The sequence below is a fragment of the Lepidothrix coronata genome, unplaced genomic scaffold, assembly GCF_001604755.1.
Source record: "Lepidothrix coronata isolate B3197 unplaced genomic scaffold, Lepidothrix_coronata-1.0 Scaffold110, whole genome shotgun sequence".
Taxonomy (NCBI): Eukaryota; Metazoa; Chordata; class Aves; order Passeriformes; family Pipridae; genus Lepidothrix; species Lepidothrix coronata.
In genome coordinates, this window is record NW_016690290.1 from 2180351 (window position 1) to 2201612 (window position 21262).

Genomic DNA, 21262 nt, shown 5'->3' on the forward strand with positions numbered 1-21262 from the left:
TTGGTGCTGTTCTCAGTAGGGCAGTGGGCAGCAGAGCCTGGGAAGGGGAGGACTAAATGGGAACCTCAGGGTGAGTCCCATGCTCCTAGACAGGGTCATGTTCCAGCAAACTGTAGGACATCCCCTTCCCTCCCAGACTGAGCCCAAAACCTGGCACCTCAGGATATGCCAGAGGTTTCTTCCCCTGGACATCTGACAGACCAGGAAACCCAGCTCCCCTCAGCCCAAAGGGCACAGCAGCCTTTCTGCATCCCGATGCAGAGCTGGCTGGGCCTCCTCCCCCTGGTGCTCACCCTGCTCCAGCACAGAAACCAGGCTGGTTACACACCTCTGGGAAAAGGTGATCCCTGATCCTTACCCCTCAGGGAAGGCAGTCCTATGTAACATCCACAGGGCCCTAAGGAGAGGGGACTGCTGTCACCCCCACACTGGTTATGGTGCTGAGCCCTGCTGGGACATCAGGGAGAAGTGAACCAACAGTTGGGAACATCAACTGGGCAGATCCAGGAGTGGCTGCAAAAATGAGGAAACTGTTTAGCAAAGAGTATAGAAAATTTTATTGTGGCCAGAGCTACTAAAGAGCTCTGTACATGATTTTGGGACTGGTTCTGCATGGACAGAGATTAAGAAAACACACAAGGTCTGCTCAGGGGCACCTGCTGCAGAGGAATTACCAATGCCTTCTGGTGGAGGGACAGCTGGCCTTGGAAAACCCTGAGCCCAGTGTTGCTGCAGAGTTTCCTTGGATGACAGGGGACATGAGGAGAAACAAGAGGAAGGACTTTGTCTAACCAGGACCATGGTGAGCAGATGCCCTGGTCTCTGCAGACACCCAGTGCCACATGTGCTGGTCCACAAAGGCTGGACCCACACTCACCTGCTTTTCCAAAGGGTCACACTGCCAGGGGATACTGCTAGCCACAGCAGCAAGGGAAGCTGCAAGGAAGGTGACCACAGGCCAGCCCTTCCTGCAAACTGAGACAAAATTACTTCAACAGCTACATGAGACTTCACTTTTGCTGATCAATGGATCATGTAATTCGATGAGGAGTCAAGGCTCCTCATCCCAGTTCTTTCAGGAGACAAAAATCAGACAACAGAGAACAGTGGTAAGGCAGCCCTTTAAAACACCCCCAAGTCTTTCTCCCTTGGGCTGGTCTCTCCCACCAAGGCTGGGAGTCCAGCCTGCCTGTCCCACATTGGCTGTGCCCAAAGAGCCTTTGTCCTCAGACATCCTGTCCTGCTCTGAACCATTTCAGATAAGTGCTTGCAGATTGAGACAGGCGAGGGGAGAGCACCTTCACTTGCCTCACACAGCAAACCTGCTCTGCCCTGTCCTTCCCTCACCTGCACCCACCGTAGTCTGGACAAAGGGTCAGTTGTGCTGTCCATGCATCAAAGATTTGGTAGAGTGATGAAGACTCCTCTGGCTTCCTTTTCTTTCCTAATTCTTCCCCGTTTATTCACCAACACCAGGGGCCTGTCTGGAAATGGTGCAACTGGTCACATCAGCCACTGCCACTCAGGGCATCGGCCGTGCCAGGGCTGTGCACGTGCCACAGCTGCCAAGTGACAAATCATGTCAGGCACTCCCATGCCCGTGGCAAGGCCTGTTGGGATCTGTGCATAGCTGCTCTCCCAGGCTCTGAGGTTAGATGGATACTAGGCAGATATGGGCTTGCTGGAAGCCCCAGCCTCAGTGCTCAGCCAGGAATTTGGAACGGGGCACGCTGCCTGGGGAAGCCAAGAGGGCAGGGAAAGCTGAGGCGCTGCAGGACAGCAGCCCAGACAGATCCCTGCTTCTCACCCCCAGCACAGGCTGCTGTGACTCGAGGCACTGGCTGTGTGCCCCAGTGTCTGCTGTGGGATCCTTCTGCACCACACACACTCCAGACTTGACTGGGCACTAATGCAGATCTGGCAGCCTGGGAAAGGTTTCAGAACTTGCTGTATCCCAAAGCTTCTGATATGAGAAGGCTGCGCTGTGGGGCACCCCAGGCTGCTGGGAAGGGGGAGCAGGTCAAACTACATTGCCTTCCAGAGAACATGCTGGTGGTGGACTTGGCTTGAGGGGGCACAGTGGAAAGCGGTATAGGGAAGGGACAATCCTGAGGTTACTCCCTGACCACCTGCTGAAGCCCCTGCGCATGATTCAAAGACTGACAGGGTTTAGGCAGATAGGAAACACAGATTTCAGGGTGCAGGGAAGAGCAGAGATGCAGCCTGGTTCTTCCCCACACACTCTCCTGGGAAGTCCCTGCAGTACCAGTGTGCAGAGGGCCAGGAGGGGTTGGACCTTTCCTAAGGAAAGCACTGGAATTCTCTTGAGCAACAGGTCTGCCTCAGGTTTGCCACCTTTTGCTGCCTCTTGCCTTTGGCTGAGAGTGAGAAATGTCCCACTGCAGCCTGACAGCACATGCACAGTGAGGGATGAGTCCCTTAGGCCTCTACACAATACTAACACTGTTCCCAAAGGCTGTGGCTTTGGAATGCTGATCCCTAGGCCGCTGTGGTGTTTGTCCTTATGTCCTTTGAGCATGGATCATGTCTGCTCACATGCTGCTTGCTGGTGCATTTTCTGTGGTCAGGCTCGGTTGTGCTCTCCCTGGGCTGGAGCTGAGGGACAAGAGGTTCTCCACTGCTCTTACTTACAAACACATCGGGAACCTTAGGAAAAAGTTCCAGGTCTCGTTCCAAGAGTCTGTCCTGCTGGCAGCCTCTCCTTTTTATCTTGTGCTCAGAATACAGGTTCTTCTTCCTGTCACCTCTGGGATTGTCTGTGGACAAGGGATAATGTTGAGAGTTGCTTGAGTTATTCTTAGGAGGCCCTTGAAGGGCTGTGCTCCCAAGGCGAGTCTGAGCCACAGGAATCTCATCCATGGACTCAGCAGACTCTGAGTGATAGTCAGCTGGGGGTCCTGCTGCCTGGATGAGGCTGATGATGCTGGGGGGCACAGCAGCTCTCAGAGGAGAAGCTGGCATTAAGAGGTGAAGGCTGTGGCAAGGTGAGGTGGCAGCAGCTGTGGCTGGGAACTCTGCAGATGGAAATAAAGGGAGCAGAAAGCTTGAGAGAGATCTCTCAGCCCCACAAAGACATCAACAAGCCCAGGAACTCTGCTGTGGCTGATCCACCAATGTTAAGGAAAATCATGCCTCTATTTATACAAAATTCAGCAGAGAAACTCTCACCTGACTGGGGATCTGGGAAGGAGGGCCGACGTGTAGCATGTTCTTTAGATCCACTGTCCACTGCTGAGGAAGAAGCTTTGTGCATCTTCTTTCTTCTTTTCTTCTGTTGCTGTGAAAGCAAGAGGCCCAAGAGAGGAGAAGTCAGTTTATCAGCCCAAAGCAATGAGACAGTTTTTTTACTTTGCTACCTCTTTTTAATTCCTCCTACTTTGAATAATGAGCACTAGGTATAACCGAAGTCCAAGAATATTTTATAGTTTAAGACTGAGTTGCTATAAAGCAGTGATAGAGAACAGGTATTGAATGAACACACACATTATCTGCATGCAGTGATTCTCTGTGTGTTGTCTCATACAGCTGGAGGGTTTATGAGACACTGATCACTTGTATTGGTAAAGCCAAACTAGAAGAGGGGGTCAGAACTCACATAGCACAGGACATCCCAAGAGAGGGACAGTTCTTGTCCAAAATACAAGTACAGATGAAAAGCAGTTTTTCTTATCATGTAGATGACAAGATTTTGATAATAAGCTTGGAGGAAAGGGGGAGAGCACCACCATTTGCCATTTGAGCAAGAAGGGAGAGCATCTGGATGCAGATACATGAATATCAGGAGCACAGTCCAAGGACTTTGGACAGCTGTTTCATAGGCTCAAGCTTCATGCCTGTGTGAGCAGGGGGTAAGCACAACCTGCACTGGAGTGAGTGTGTGCCCCTGCACCTTGGTGGATTGTCAGCAGCAAAGGTTTGGGGTGTAGCAGGTCCTGCTTACCTGAGAAGGGATTGCAAAGCGAAGAGCTGGGGGGTCTGGGGAGGAGCTCTGCTTGGGGTCACCTTCTTTGCTCTGGATGTAGAGCTTTGGAAAGCTAAAACACACAGCAGACACACAAGGTGAGTCCCTAAGACAGGACTTAACTCTGATTCCCTTGTTGCTTGCATGTACACATCAACCTGACTGAAGCCTCTCCTGCCTTGCACAGCATTCCCAGCAAAACTGCAGGGGAGCTTTTCCTCCACAGCTGTGCCAAATATGAAGGAAATTCCCAGGGACACAAGTTAACAGGCAAGGATTAATTAAGAGACAAAGATCTCCTTTTCCCATGAGTGCTTGCCTGTGTTATAAACTTTGCATCTCTTGACAACCTGAAATCATGTAACTATAATGAGCACATACAGGAGTCACAGGACAAATCAGGCAGCTTCAAAGTAATTTTAACATAAAACAATTAATAGAAACTACTTTGATATAAAATATTTACTGTAAAACAGCATTAATAGAGTATTCTAGGAATTATATTTTCCCAGGGAAGGGAAAGCAAGTATTTACCCCCTCTTGGAACTCAAAGATTTCACTGTGTCTTGGTCAAAATACTGGTGGCTCCCTATCCTCCTAAGTATTTTTGTCTTAGGGTCCATCAGTGACCTTGATGACAATTTCCCATTCACCATATACACTGCTGGGAGACTCTTCTCACCCTTTTCCTGAAGTTACTGTTGAGAATTCCACTGCTTGAATTCCAGGGTCTGTATAGCCAGGGTTACCTGACAATAAGTCTGCTTCCTGGAAAAAAAAATTAACATTTTCAGACTAATATGGACACAGAGTGGAGAAGAGGGATTTTCATTACAGATGTCTCCTTTCTCCTCATGACATACATTTTCTGCCATCCTTACAGGTAGCACAGCTGAAACTCAGCAGGGCTCTGCTGCTTAAGAAGATGGAAAACCAAGACCGACACAATCAGAAGTCCCTGATTCGTTCATTTAGTCCAGGCAGTATTTTGTGTGACTCAAAACCAAATCACACTTAGAGAGATCAGCTTAGTCATTTCTTGGGACCACATTCAAAATACCACTTAAAGCCTCCATTAGTTACACAGTTCAATCCGAGGAACTACTCAGTGAATGCAAAAAACGTCTTTTAAATGCAAAATGGTGAGGAAGATGAAAGCATGAAAGATACAGGAAAAACACAAAGTATTTGCTGTTTCTTGTATGATCCTGCATGACTGATAACTGCTGTTTTTTTTAAAAAAAGCATGTGATACATTGAATATTTGCCTCAGGTACAGCTGAACTCAAAGTAATGCCACACTGAACGTGAAAATTGCATATTTTCAGATACGTATAAGAAGATTCAATAAATGAGCCTCCTAAATCCAAGTGTTTGCATTACAGAAAAGGACTCCAATTCTCCCTCAAAAGGACCCAGTTAAGATGGTCAGAGTACCAAGGGATGCAGGCCACGAAGCCCTGTTATCAAAAAGGATAAACCATGCTCAGAAGAACCCTGATACTACTTATCAGCTCCTCTTAAACTTGAATAACCAGCAGGACAATTTCCTCTTAAGCATTTTAGCATTCAGTGATTATAAAGACAGTCATTTTAAGGTAACTTTTAGGTGGTAAAGAGGGAGGGATTTAAAATGTGATAGGCATTAGCTTCAAAAATAGCTTAAACAAGCTCATGAAGACCTATTTTTCTGAACAGCCTGATCAGCAAATTTGAGAAAATGAAGTCAGAGTTGGACATCCCCCAAATGGGTTCCTGAGAGATCCAGGGCCTCTGCACTTCACCAAATTCATAAACAATCAACAAAAGAGCAGAGCAGTGAGAAGCCTGGTGATGACACTCCCTGATGTAAGGCATTAAAAATGAAAGCCAGCCGCAAAGAGCTGCGGAAGAACCTTGTAATCCTGAATTACAGGGTGAGAAAATGGCACACAAAAATCAACGCTGCTAGAGGTAAAGATGGAAAGTGATGCACGTGGGGAAAGCAGGGCAAACTTTATATACAGAGCCACTGTCTCTGAACTAGAAAACAATCCCTGGAGCTGCATGTTCAGTGGCAGCCAAGAAATCATTTCAGATGTTAGGGATAAAAAGGAAAGGCAAATAAAAGGAGAAAATAGAAAATAGCTTCATGTTACTGAATAAATTCATCAAAAGCCTGGACACTGGATTCCTTATAGTGTTCCAGCACCTTTCACCACAGAAGACCAGGAAGAAGGTACAGAGAACAGTGACAATGAGAGGGACTGAGCAGTTTCTGTACAAGAAACAGCTGATGGACCAGGGTTCTTCAGTCAGAAGAGGGAATACTCAGGGCAGATATCAGTGGAGAAAGCCTATGGGGAATAATTGTTTAGCAGCTCTCTAACACAGCACTTAGAGAGCATCAAACGAAAAAAAATCAGGTAGCAGTTTCAAAAGAAACAGAAGAAAGGCTGCATTTCTGACACAGCGTGGAAATAAGCTGCAGCACTCACTGCCATAGGGTGCTGCAGGTGCTAAATGTGACATGGACTCAAGAAGTGAGAAAGGTTCATGTGAGAAACCAGCAGATACAAAGCTGTTTGAAGCTCTGTGCTCCAGAAGCCCCTAACACACCCTGCTGAGTGCTGGGAGAGAATACCCTGTCTCAGCAGCCAGAGCTGGCCAGTGTCAGAGCCAGCACACTGGTCTGATCCCCTTTGGCCAGCCTTCTCCCCATGCAGCAGAGATACTTCCAAAACCACTAGTTCCTTTCAAACATCTTGGCATCAATGTCTGGAGTCTCTGTACTCGTGCAATTGTTAGATAAGAGAGTTGCCAAACTGGAAAGACTTCAGAATTGCTGCATTTTGTTAACATGCTCTGTGTTTAACTGGTCTTGGAAAGAAAAAAGAAAGAGTTGGAGAGGAATTTGCAGCTGTTTTATAGATGGCAACATAAAATTTGAAGGGAACTGGTTTAGCAGTTGCAACTATTAGGAGTTTCTGATTTGAGAATTATGCTATTTAGATCTATTACAGGCAGGATTTTCTGCAAGTGCAAGATTAATAATCCACAAAAATTTACTACATGTATTTCACATAGAACTTGTAACTCAAGTTAGATCATTGCTGACCATTGACTGAACACCAAATGTGCACAAATGTCTCCTCAAAGCTCCTTGGGGGCATTTACAACCAAGATTTACATTCAGGCCTCATGCACCTGAGTCACAAGTGAAGGAGACCAGACACAGTCTTGTGTCTCTGTGATTGCACAGGTGTTTTCAGAGGGAAGCAGGTCATGGCTGGAGGGAGCTGTAGCAGGAGACATCCCAGTGTGGAGAGTAACTGAAAACAATCAGGGCTCAATGTCCACAGTGCACAAACAGGACTGCAGGACCGGCACTGCGAGGGAGATTAATAAATGATTCATCCTGAAAATAACATGAACGATTTCTTTCCAAGCAGGGAATGAAAGAGCCTTTTTAAAATCCATTTTGTTCATTTCAGCCTTCTATAAATAATATATAACCAAAGCAGCCACAGAAATGAAAGTACCCCACTAAAGCTGAGTAGCGGAAACAAAGGGAAGCAGATTCGCTCAGTAGAAAATACAGTGTTCTCTCAGTGTGACAGAAACTACAGCCACAGCAGAGTCCAAGCCTCCTTCTGCTCTCAGGCATCAGCAGGACAGCCAGAATCCTTCCACTGCAGCACCAAGACAAGTCACTCTTTGCAGCTGGGTTGTTCGGATTCAGCTGTTAGTCCTGCTGAAAACAGACTGTGAGATGGACAGACCACCGGGCAAACCCTGGCCCTGCTCCCCAGACACCAGCTGTGTCCACCCCCAGGACCATGGTTACAAGCTCATGATGAATTCAGCTCCCTTGCCTGCTGCAGCTGCCCTTTCAACCACTTCAGTGACAGCAAATGCCCTGAAGTGCTGTCTGCCTGGAGGGGAGGCAGAATTGAACTGGAAAAAAATGCTCTTGTCCCAGGGAAAGTGGATCTCTGAGGATGAGAGTGAAGACAAGGTTCATCTTAAGGCAACACTGGAAGAAAGAAACAATGCTGAAAATTTGAGGGAAGCTGAGTAAAATCTGTGTCTATTATTTAAAAATCAACCCTCACCAACCTGAATCAGTGTCCAAAGCAAGTTCAAAGCTTTAGGAATGGGAGAAGAATCACATCCCAGCTGGCCTCCTATGAAAGCCAGCTCCCTGGCATGAATGCAATTGTGCATTAAAGCATCAGTTTTGGTTTAGTTTGTATTTTTTTTGGACTGCTATGCAACAGCCTACAGAAAAAATCGTTACTTGCACATCCTGCTTTGGGTACAGTAACAGAGGCAAAGGCTCAATGTGTCCAACTGGTTTGCATTTTTTGTGACACCTGAACCCCTTAAGTGTGCAAAATTAGGGCTTTGGCTTTGTGCATGTTCTGAGAAGGATTCTACAAGTACATAAGAATCCTTTAACCTGAACAAGAATCCTCTAACCCAAACATAGCCAAAGACTTAACTACAGACCAACATGGAAAACTGAAGCCAAAACCAACACCGAAGCTGGAATAAGGCTCAAAAACAGGGATTAAAGGGGAAATGCATGTTTCTTCTTAGTCCCTAAAATGAATGAGCAGTTCAGACAAAAGCGGGAAGAGGATGATTTCCATTTTATGCTCACAACACGTTGGATCAATTACAAAGGGCTGCTGTGTTCAAGCTAAAGAAGGCTGCATTCAACATAGCTTACAAAAGGCAAGTCACTTGGTGTCCTCCTACTCCAATCTATTTGTTTGTGTTTATCTCTGGTTGCTATGTAAGAAACAAGGAAAATCTGGTGGGTTAACATTTTTTTTAACAATGTTACTGGGCATCATCCAGTCTTTCTTATTCCCCAAGGACGGCAGCCCTGAAACACCGAACTCCTTTTCACCCTGCTCCTTCCAGGCTTGCTGCTCCAAATTAACCATATTCACACATATCTAGAGAAGAAACAGTGCAAACAGGAGAACACCACTGAAAGGCTGCATTCCAAATGTACACACACACACGTGAAGTTCACCCCTGTTCAAACACATTTTCAGTATCGATTAATATTCAGTAACTAGATGATTAGAGCTAACGCTTTATTATTGTTTTAATTTTCATAGTAAGCAAAGCTCTATGAGACAAAGTGCCAAATATTTTTGTTGTTATGGAAACCTCTGTTTAAACTGAAAGTTCAACTTTTCCAAAACAATTAAAAAAATATATATATGAAAAGCTAGGGACTCCACATTATACAAAACTGAATTAGCTGACTTTCTCCTTTGCTTTGATAGGGAGAAACCATGGATGAGTCTAGAGAGATCCCAGTATTTCTACCCATGATACATGGATGAAGCTTGGATTTAACTAATTTCTTATGAAATGTAAAACTGGTTGTATAGTAGGTAAGTTGCATAAAGTGAAAAGTTACACAGGACTGAGAATCACAGAATAATTTAGACTAGGAAGAATTTCTGGAATTTTCTAATTCAACTCCCTGATAAAGCCAGTACATAATTTGTCTGGTCAAAATTTGAGCTAATCCAATAATTTATTTTGCCTTGTAGCAAAATAAATTGTACTGAACCTCTCAATTCAGAGCAGGGTATATCTGCCTCTGCAGAGTGCAGCAGCATTAAAGAGCTTGTAGAACTCTTTTTACAGAGATACAGATCAACATCATGGTAATCACAAGGTCCCTTATCACTATGTAGTCTCAATTCAAAGAAAAGCAGATATCTGGGTCATTTCTGAATGACTGGTTCCTTTTCACTTTGAAGATGGTTAAATTATTGGGCTGATCAGCTGCTCCATGATTAGTTTCTCCAGCCTTAGAGCTGGTCTCACTTGCAGCCATGACCTGGGATACTGCTCCCACAGGCCACCAAGATGTGCTCTGCCACCCAAACAGCTGGTCCTGTCCTTTTCAGGGAAAGGATTCTTCCCACTCTTCAGTCACCCTCCTTCGTGCTGAGCCAGGCATTTATGTGACTGCTTGGTGAACCAAATGGGAGGGAGCTGGGCCAGCTCAACTATTTTTTTAATAACTTTATTGTTACTCAGATGAGTTTCCCCACCCTGTTCTAACGAACAGCTGTGCTGGCAGAGGAGATGAGACACTGTAGGGCCCAAAACAAGTGGTGGAGGAAGAGAGTGGGTGGGATTGATTCCTTTGAAAGCAGTGCTTGCTTATGCCTAAAGTGTTCATCGAATTACAGGCCTTACACTCTCTCACATCCTACTCAACCCCATCAAAGTACCTCTAAAGTCATCTCTAGCAACTGCCTTTAAAATCTGGAGCTCAGAAAAGTGAAGCAACCTTTACACTGCGGACAAGTGAGGCTGGTTTTGAGAAATGGACTGAAAGCAGGATGAGTACCTGACTGGGCCTCACTTGGGAGGAACAAGGCTCCTGTTGCTTGTCCACTTTTTCTGCCTCTTGCTGTGGCCGCTGCTGCAGGATGTACTCGTACGTCGTCAGCTTGTGCCACACTGGGAGGAAAGAAAGATCTGTCAGCACAGGAAAGGCCACTCCTCACTGCACTTACACAAACAGCCTGAATAACCACACAATCCAGTGGTAACTATAAACACAAGAGGATGGATACTCTAAGCCAAAAGTACCTGTGCACTGTACTGTATCTTTTATGCATCTTACTATATCCTTTATTGTCATCATCACAACGCTTCCTTACAGTCCCACTGCTCTTCACCACATGATGGTACAGCCTTCTAGACTGCAGTAATTTGTTCAGCTCATTTCAGAGCAAATCCATTATTCATACCCAACAGGTATGAATAGCTCGGTGAGCAATCAGAAGGTATGTGATGCTAAATGGAGGAAAGAAATTGCTCAGGTTACTGTGTCCTGTAGAGATTGAGGCACTTAATGTGCAAGCCAGTGAGCATCAAATGCACGGCCTGCCTCGTGCCAAACAGATGTGCCCAGAGCTCACATGTCCTGGAGTTTATTGTGCTCTTAAGGTCCCACACACAAATACATCTGCTTCCACAAATGACCAAAAGCAGCTTGGTTTCTTCGTGAGACCCAAAATCTTATCGGGGTCCAAAACTCAGACATTCCTCCCATAATGACCCTGCTGTGGTAAGTATTTTTAGAGAACAAAACCCAGAAATGGATGCTGAGGATTTTTACTGCACAGCTTGATAGTTATTCCTCCTTTTTACAGAAGCACAGCAGTTAAAGCAGATGCCTGAGATGTGGGACATCCAGACTAAAATCCTTCCTCTGCCTTGAAGACACTTGTATCAGTAATATCTTATCCCTCAAAGCCAGAGGAGCAGAGGACTACTTCACAGGAAAATGGGGGAGAGCAGAGGAGAAGGTGCCCCTCTGCTAAAGCAATCACCTTATGAAGAAATAAAAATTCAGGATCCATTTGGCCAGGAAGACAGAGCACAGAGAGATGAATGTGAGTCTGCAGCCAAGTGATTAGCAAATGCACTTAATGGGGACAGTAGAGAGTGCTGGCAAGTGCTCCTAGAATGGCACCGTTTGCTTTCTCTGAGAAACAGAATATTGCTTCACAAGCAAAGGGCTATAAACCATTTTTAATTTAGAGTTCGTTGGTTTCTGAGTACTTACTGTGTAACTTTTAAAATATTTTAATAGAGCTATTTAGTTAAAATACTGCACTTCTTGGCCAGATAAGATTGCAGCACATAACACACAACATATAATCACAGCCTGTGAAGAACCACATATCCTTTCCTATATTCCCTTCCTATATTCCCTACTACTCTTTTCTTTTTATTCTGCTGACTACTGGCCTCTTAGTATTGAAGAAAAAATATATCCTCCCTCCAAGTTTGTGAAGTGCTGTGCTTCACTGAATGCCTTTAGAACTGAGTCTGAATCAAGACTAGTAATTTTTAATACACATGGACCTACTATCTGGAGAATAACCTACATCCTTCCTTTTGAGTGATCACCGTGAGTAATTAAAATCAGGACAGTAACTCTGAAATTTCCACTGTGCTTGTAACAAAACTAGATTCTAAATTTTCAAAGTCAGGTATGACTTCAGCCAGGTTTTTTTATGCGAAGCCTAAAGGCATTACCACTCACAGGGATGCTATTTTCTTTCTGTAATTTAATTATTTAAAAACAAAAAGGCTTATGAAAAAATACTTATGAACAGTAATTAAATTTCAATTGGTAAACTGTACTTCTAGTCCCAAAAGAGGGTAGACAGTTCATTAAAACACTGTCTACCTTAAAGCATTCAGAGGAGACTATTGACAACTACAGATGTGAAATAAGAGGAATTAAACCAGACATACTTTGTCTATCTCCCTGAAATCCAGGTTTTAAGTTAAATGTAGTTGTAAGTGCAATGAATACTCAAATGTAGCACAAAATATAGGTTTCAGTATAGTAACACTCCTCCTTCAAAGCAAGGACTTACTACATTCTGCACAGCTGGAACCAGTTTCATTAGAGCAGCAGATTTTAATGTAACAAAAACATTAGCAAAAATTAACAATAATTTAATTAATTAATTAATTTTAAATTGGGCCAAAAGTAAAAGTTAATTTGGCTTAAAATTGATTCTGAAAGAGGATAAAGAATCACCCCAAGACAAGAGAACCCCAAAATCCCCTGAAACCCGGAGCAGAGCTGCGCGTGTGGCTCACACGCAGGTTTCTGGCAGAGAAAGCAGGTCTCTATCCCAGGCACGGAGCACCCTCTGGTGGAAGCTGTGCACAAGGACAGGACAAATACTGCTCAGAACTAAACCGAATAATCCTTTTTCATCCAAAAGAAACCTCACTGGAGTGGCCCCAGCTTTGATATGCTTTTTGTCTTTCCACGGTTCTAGAGATCAACCTTTTGAATCCCCGGGTATCGCCATTAGCCCAGCAAAGCCAACAGTCAATTCCACCAAGAAAGCAAAATTGCAGCATGACCAAATTTAAGTCAAGCTCAGAGAGGCTCTAGAAGGAAAAGGAGGGTGTCCTCACTGACTGTAACATCCGTGCCAGCTGAGGAGCACTCACCCATCGAATGCTGCACTTCAGCACTGCAGCTGGTTTGCTTCTGGAGCCGCGCTGGTTTGTGCTGACCTAGTTTGTGTTGGCACCTGCACAGATGTTAACTGAGACCCTGAAAATCCATCCAAGGATCCTCTGTAACTGCCGTCCTTCACTTCTCTTCCACCACATCCCTCCTTCCCTAGTTTTGGCACCACCATCTAATACAAGCGTAAGATCTTTTCCCATCACGACTTTCGTCAGCAGCCAAAAAGCATTGGCTTCATTTTAGACGGTGACTGAAAAAAGGTTTTTGATGCCCATCTGTACATAAACAAATATAAATACCCCTTCTTGACAGAGCAACAACCAAGAGATCTAAAGAGAAGCCTTTCTGAAAACCTCTTCCCCTGAATTCCACAAGTCTTGTGTCAATATGGTACAAGTTCCATAAAGCGACCTTGGCCTGGATGTCAGGGCTCCTATTAGAAATTTAGCTCAGAACATCCACATTTCTCTGGGATAAGGGAGAAACAGGTTCTCTCACACACCCAAGGTACAGTGAGGAGACTCACAGAGCCCATAAGCAGAGTCAATCTGAATCTGCCATTGCTGGCACCATGCCAGGATTGACCACTTCATCCCACCCGGTCTCTCCAATCCTCTCCCACGTGCTTCAGTTCCAGGACAACACAGCTCAAACATGAAAGCAAAGGCCTAATGCAAGCCTCACCTTACACATGCACTGATAAGCCTACCTGGCACTGGGGAAACTCAGAAGTATGACATTAACCCCCAATTTTCTACCTTTCCAATGGCAATCTTGCACAATGTGTGTCTATTTGTGACACGGGTGAAAACACAGTGAATGTAGGATGAGTAGAAGCAAATAAAATGAAAACAAAATAGAGATGCAGATGACAGGAACATAACACCTACTGAGATAAATGTGAAAGGTCAAGAGGTGGCCCAGCAGGATCACGGTCACCAGGCTCAGAAGAATAAAAATCCCAGCTGTGACCAAAATGGCAGGTGCCTTGGTCTCAACAGGAGATGCAGGAAGAAACACAAGCCAGCGGTCCATGTGGTTCCTTAGAGCTGTAAAACAAAGGGAATTGGAGGTTAAATGGATTGTCCAGGTAGGAAATATCTTTAACTAAACTTTACAGCTGGAAATCTTGTTAACTCAAAAGTAGCTGCAGACCCACTGTGCACTGGAGGCCTAAGAAATCTGGTGCCTGTGGGGAATTTAGGAAGAGCAGTTAGCTCTGTAAGGAAAGACACTCCATCCAGCTGAGCAGAGATACTCTAACAGAAACATAAAATAGACAGAGTAGGAATGGAGTTCCTCCTGAGTGGAAGAGCCCACAGAAACCAAACCCATATGGAGATATGCTGGCTGGTTCACAGGATGCTCAACTGAAGCACTGCAGTACCATCAAAGTGGTGGTCGGAGCGGAGCATCGTGGGGTCGACGAAGAACTCCACAAAGACGTAGAAAGCAACGAGCAGCAGAAGCCCCAGGCCCAGGATGGCAGACAGAACACTATTCAAAAAAAGCCTGCAAGAAGGGGAGAGGTCTCAGTGGCTTCAATAACATCACACATACAATTCAATATCCCAGACTCTAATAAAGATGGAGATAAAGACAGCTGTCTCAAATTACTGTCACGCTTTCTTACACTTATGAGAGATACTGGTGAACAGTCTGACTTTATTTTTGTTACCCTGAGGGACTAAACTGTAACCCTTTAGAGCAGCTGTGGTTACAAAACACTCAAGTATATCTAGGACAGACAAAGAGCTCCCTGCACAAAATCTGAAGGCAGTGAAACGTGGCACCCAGCAGCAACAACACTTTGCTCTCCACAGGGTTTTAGGGCGGGAAAGTAAACTGAGAAGCATCAGTGATAGTCTGCTTATTCTTATCTGAAACCTGGCACGGATTAGAGGTGTCTATATGCTGCTGTGAATCCTGCCAGCTGGCAGGTCTTGTAGGGAAAGCACACAATCTGGATGCAGGTGGTTTCAGATTGGAACAGCATGATCATGGTTCTGTTCCCACTCCAGCTCTCAGAAACATTAAGGACACCCAATTAACATCCTGTAAGCTTTTCCTAATAGCAAAGAATAAGAGTATGTCCTCTGTTTTTACTCATAGATGTTCAGTTACAAAATTCTAATTGTTGGGATTTTATCCCTGGTTATTTGAACATCATAATCATGCTTGTATTTTCCACCTAATTTTCTCATGACTGATTTTACTCAGCCAGAAACTGAAAGAAAAGTGGTTCTGTGTGGCTGAGTACAGACTGGACTGAGATGCAGGAGAAGCTTGGGAAGAGAAGGAGTGACATTACTGATGCAGTGTTTTGCTCCTGTCACAACGCCAGGCTCCTACCAGTAATTCCTCTCTCCCACACAGTTGTTGAGCCATTTGCAGTGATGATCAAAGCCACATACACACTTGTTGCAAGTTCCACAGTGCTTTGACTTGGCACTCCTGCCAAAGAAAGGGTGGCATTAGCGTGGCAGCACCAGCTCATTACCATGACTTTCCAGTGACACAAACACAGGGGAGATACAGCAGCAGAGATCCTGGTAATAGTGTGAAAACCTTCTGCATCAAGAGCACTTCAACTCCCAAACTCACTGGACCACAATCCCAAACACTACCAAATTTGCCTTGCAGTGCACTGCATGATTTCTAAACTGGAAATTGTTGATTTCTGATTTGAATCCCTTCAGCAGTTCTACAAAGCTTGATCTTAATGCCTGCCCTTCAAGCATTTCCTGTTACCGTATTAGCATACAGCCAGACACAAGCACACACACACACTGTTACACACTGTTAGGTCAAACACCAACACCCAGGTAACACAGAACACAACAGCCCTCTCCACACAACACGTGAGCGATGAAATAAAACACAGAACCCTGCACACAGTCGACAGTAGGTGCCTACCCAACCACCTGAACCCTGCCACGGGATGAAGCTGAGCTGGCGCTGCAGGGGCTCCGTTTCAACCATTCAGTCTGACATTACAGACTAATGGTGAAGTGCAAAGGCAAAGAAGAGAGAGAAACAGGAAGGAAAGAGAAGATACTTACACATCCACGTCACAGACATGGCAGTGATGGTTTTCAATGACATGGGCATGCTGGTTACGATTGAAGGTGGCCAGAGGCCCCAGATAGTTTTTTTCTCGCACATTTGCATCGGCAGGATCAATGGAGACTGCAGTAAGATGAACAACTAAATGGTAGATAAAACACACTCCTGGACACTGAAGTAAGTACACAGTTAAGGATTTAATGTTTTTAAATTTATCTTTTAATCCTTAATACACAAAGCCCACATAGATGAGGAATATATGACTTAGAATTGGAAACCACTATATAAGTGATTGCAGCAGTTTATTAATAGAGATGTTTGCACTGTAATAAATATCCTCTGGAAAAAGATAACTAAATCTACAGGAACAATCTTCCTTATTGTGTACTATGCTGCCTCACAGAAATGTCATTCCTAGCACAGGGAGTTTTTAAGAGTTACCTTTACTTACCAGAATCTGACCCTGCTGACACAGGTCCACATTTCTTAGTCTGTACAGACCCCTTGGAAAGGAGAGTGGTTAAGGTTGTGCACATGCCCCTTCACAAGACCAAATCCCAAGAAGGAAAAAACAAAAGTCACATCAAGGAACTAGTATTGATCACCTTGCTTCCCTTTTCCTTAGCCAGAATTCCAAGAAAGAGGAGCACTCCTTTAGAGTAGGCTCCTACACAATTTACAGCCAGGATCCAGGATTTGTCATTGCTCCTTGAAACATTACATGTTTGGATTCTTGTTTCAAAATGCAGTACTAAGAACAAATATGTTTTAGGCTTATTTTGATCAGACACCTGAAGTAGCTGCTGATATTGGGAAAGAACATACAAATATATATGAATATGTAAATGCAAAGCAGCAACCCTGCATGCCTGGAGTACCCCTGTGCTCAAGGGTTTGCTTTTCAATACACTGCAGCTAAATAAGCATGTGTGCAAAAATTAACCTTCTGGTTACACCCAGATGTGCACACCACTGATCATATCAAGGCCTATGGAAAACAGAGCAATGTAGTAAGGAAAAAAATTGAGGTCTTTGAGAGGTCCAGCTGACTGGAGCTCTGATGGCTGGTGTAGCAGAATGGGAAGGGATTTGCCTTTGACACAAAAGAGACATTAGTGCTTTATTAACTGGAAGTAAAACTTTGGGATACATTGATCTGTTGAATTAGAATGACTTTAGATTGCATTATGAAGATATTTGGTAGACAAATTCACGAGGTTTGAGCTTTGATAGTACCAAGATTTGGGTAAGCTAAGTAGATGTAAGACCATTGTGAGCTAATGACATTAATGCCTAAATCACACAGATATAACTAAAACAATGATAAGTAAAATCATCCCAAACATATCAAAGACTCATAGACCAACATAAATCAGATGTATAAATGATGTAAGATGCACATCCCATCTCTTCAGAACTTTTCCTAGGATTCTCTCAGTAATATTTCTTGGTTATCTGGTTCTGGCTAAGCAAGCACCAAGTGTCACTGAGCCACTTGGTCAATTTTATTTTCACCAGGAAGATGCTGCCAGAAAGATGAGAAAAGCCAACACTTGCTCACAAATTATAAACGCTCACCAGGCTGTTAAGTACTAAATTCAAACCTCAGAATACCGGTGACCTAAAGTGAGGATCTCAAAATAACTGTTTTTTATAGACAGGACAAGAACAAGGTGATGGTTATCGTTCAGAAGATTCTGGTCCAGCTGCTTTCTCCTGTGCTTCCTGTGCTAACCACTGTTAAAAAAACCCCACTGACAGTTTGCTACAGCCCTTGTTCGCCTCTTGACCAAAGGATACGATATAGCCAGCGGGCAGCCAGTGGCGGGGCAGGAGAGGAACCAGGATTCCAAAGCCAACCAGCGCAAAGAAGAGGTACAGCAGCCAGGCAATGATCTGGAACAGGTGCAGAGGCCAGCTCCAGCCATTTCTTCGAGCACGCTGGACCTGCACCTCGGGGACAGCTTCACCCAAATCCTCTGGAGCTATCTTATTATGAGGTTTGTTGCAGATATTCATCTACAGAAATCAAAAATGGAAAACAAAAAGGACGTGATACAAACATATTGTGCCCGAGCCTTGGTGCTGGACACGTGCTACAAGGTGGACCAAGTTAGAGAGACTAAAATGATGACACATCTGAGGAGAGACTTCTCTCTGCATGGTGGATTTGTGATCTCTAGGAACAAAAGGGTAAAAACAATTTCACAGGCTAAAAGCAAGTGCTGATGTCTGCGTGAAACCACCATACCCCAAATTTGCAGCTAAGGGAAACTCGCAGGTTTTGCCAGTCTTTCAATGGCTCTAGACCTAAATGGAGTAAGAAGAGCAAAGAGGGTATTTTGGAGGCAGCCTGGAGAGACAGTATGATATGTTGTGGCCTGGGGATGTGTTCCTGTCAGACGATGCCTGGAGGATGTCAGAACAAACACTTTCACCTGTCTCAGAGATGCCAGGTCTCCCTGCCAGGTCGTGCAGACATGTGCAGTGAGAGCCTGTGGCCCCATGGCAGCACACGGTCTAATACTGCAATTTAGCACAAGGAAACAGAGATGCCTTTGTCAGGAATAAAGGAAGTACAAAGACTAGAAACTGAAAAAGCGAACTGATAACTCAATGACAAAAAGGGAAAAAGAAGCAGGAGCTACTACACAACACAAGTATAAATCAGACTGTTGCTAGAGGAAGAGAACTGAAAGTTGCACATGCAGGACATCCATGTAGGAAGCAGCTTGGTTATTCAGTTGTCCTACAATATCTGGACTCCTGGCAGGACACAGCAAGACTTAACTGCAAAGATGAGTTATGAACCATAACCTGGAAAGTTCCAGATGTTTACAATTTTTGACTGCACAACAGCTCTGAGCTTGGAGGCACTTTCTCCTTTTTTTTTGGTTTGTGTTGGATTATTAGTTGCTGCTTTTCACTTGCCACAGAGCTGGGAGGAGTTTCTAACAAGAGAGACTTGTGCTGCTCTGCTTCACGAAAAACTCAGGTACAAGAGATACCAGGGAGAGCAAAGCAGGCAGCAGGTCTGGGGCAGCACCACAAAACCAGCACTGAGAAGCTCTGCTTGACCTGGACCGACTCCTGGTACCTCTGCACCACTCCCACCCTTCCTTAGTAACTAAAGAGGATGTGGAATTAACAACTCACACGATAAGCAACTTCAATTAGTCTGATTAACTTGCATGTGAGAGCATTGAAAGAAAAGGAGGAGGACTCTGGCTCACTTGTGGTGTTTCTGATAATGGTTCCAATGCCAGAGCAACGCCACAGGGCTGGAACAGAGCAAGTATGGCAACGTGCTGAGAGTGAGCAGGACAATTCCAGTCTTGGTATGCCAACAGTCCTTCAGCCCCAGGCAAAGGGCTGGAAATGTCTTTTGGGGTCAACTGGTAGAGGAGTGAGTAAGAATAAAAAAGAACATAATTTATATTCCTCAGCACAGTCCTGTCAACAAGCAGCCTTTGAGGTAATTAGCAGCATCTGCCTGCATTCATAGCTTAAACTGCTACATGGCAACTGGCTCATCACTGAGGAGAAACAGTTTCCAATCATGCCATCTTTTTCTCATTAGGTTGTTGAAAACTTGCTTGTGCATCACTTTGAGCTACCTGATACAAAACCTGCTCAGATCATTTGAAGAAATTCCCAGGTTTTTCCTTTCTCCTAATCAGACCTTGGCTAGGGAAACAGGCCCACAGAGATCCTGAGGAAAAAAAAAAAGGAGGAGGTTCTGCTGCAAGATTTTGCTGTTTTGTGACACTGGATGGTTTTAACACTATGGTATTTAATGTCCAAAAATTTGGTACAATTGGACAGAATTCTGTCAAACTCTCTGTGACTGAAGCTGCCTCCTGGCCGGGCTGTCCCTATGGCTGCAGCCATCCCAGAGCAGAGTCTGGCTGTAACAGGCTTTCGGGAAGGAAGAAAGCCATGTGCAAGGCTTTGCTCGTCCCATTTCAGGACCAAAGTTCCTCTTGCCTTTCCCTGACAACTCAATGGCTTGTAGCTGATGCACTGATGAAAAACAAAGCTCTGTGCTAAGAGGACGCAGCAGAGGATCACAGAATGGTTTGGGTTGGAAGGGACCTCAAAGCTCATCTTGTTCCACCCCCTGCCATGGGCAGGGACACCTCCCACCAGCCCAGGTTGCTCCAAGCCCCATCCAACCTGGCCATGGACACTTCCAGGGATGGGGCAGCCACAGCTTCTCTGGGAAACCTGTGCCAGGGCCTCACCACCCTCACAGCCAAGAATTTCCTCCTACTATCCAATCTGACCCTGCCCTCTGTCAGTGCGAAGCCATTCCCCCTTGTCCAGACACTCCGCCTCCCCCTCTCGATGGGATGCCTTTATGCTGTGGGTATGCCTAGCACTCCTTTCTACCCAGCTCCAGAAAACGCTAAATACAAAAAACAAGGCATGAAGTCACTGTCAGGGTGCTCAGGGCAGACAGCGAGAGAAGCACCGGTACGCAGGGGCAGTCACCAGAGCAGGCACCAGGGGCCGAGCCGGGCGAGCGGGTTCCCGAGCAGCCGGTCTGGTAAGAGCGGCGTAAACCCCTCCCGCACCTCCAGCACCTCCCTTGCCTCACCTTCTCCCCGCAGAAGCGGTTGGCAGCGGTCCCGTCCCCGCCTCATGCCCGGGCAGGGCGCGGGGCCCGCGGCCGAGGCCTCCACGGCCGCTCCCGGAGCCTCCTCGGGCCGCTGGGCCCGTCGCCATGGCAACGGCTACGGCGGCGCGCGGGGCCCAAACGGCGCCGGGCGCGATCGTTCCGCGGGGACACGGGAGGAAGGAGCGAGGCTCCGTCCCGCGTCAGTCCCGGTGTGGGGTCCTCACTGAGACCCACGCCCGGGGAAATCCCGGCTACGACACGCCCCACCCTCCCAGAAGGTGACATTTCATATGCCTAGCGATGCCCTAGGAGCCAACAGTGGAGACTGGTTGTGAGCCAAAGCCACCCTGCTCCTGGAAAATTCCTTTCCCTATTATGTCAAGTAGTCTTTATCGCATGGAAGCGTACTATTTTTGTTAATATATATATTCAGATTTACGCTGAGATGTAAATGAGATCGCAGAATTTTACTGGAGTGGTTTGTGTTTAGGTAAAGCAAATTAAAGGACATGGAAGTATGGATTGCTTCTAGGAAGCATAGAGTTGTCTAGGAAAGATA

The 21262-nt window shown here is 45.4% G+C and overlaps 1 protein-coding gene across 8 annotated transcripts; it reads right to left on the minus strand.

Moving 5' to 3' along the window:
• Positions 1-554: 554 nt before the first annotated feature.
• On the minus strand, positions 555-20792 carry ZDHHC1 (zinc finger DHHC-type containing 1). 8 transcript variants are annotated; one of them, XM_017824270.1, is made up of 13 exons: positions 20683-20792; positions 17883-18101; positions 16534-16585; positions 16079-16205; positions 15369-15470; positions 14404-14528; positions 13907-14065; positions 10353-10465; positions 4732-4750; positions 4665-4695; positions 3962-4055; positions 3190-3298; positions 555-2777 (listed from the first exon to the last, which is right to left on the minus strand). In XM_017824270.1, exons 2-13 carry the CDS (start codon positions 18099-18101, stop codon positions 2500-2502), a joined length of 1428 nt encoding a protein of 475 aa, XP_017679759.1. In that variant the 5' UTR covers positions 20683-20792; the 3' UTR covers positions 555-2499. The 8 variants fall into 8 exon arrangements, with proteins under 8 accessions (XP_017679759.1, XP_017679756.1, XP_017679755.1 ...); XM_017824267.1 differs by adding an exon at positions 19712-19794 and having other exon boundaries at positions 4665-4750; positions 20683-20789; XM_017824266.1 differs by adding an exon at positions 19700-19794 and having other exon boundaries at positions 4665-4750; positions 20683-20789.
• Between the last annotated feature and the right edge of the window lie 470 nt (positions 20793-21262).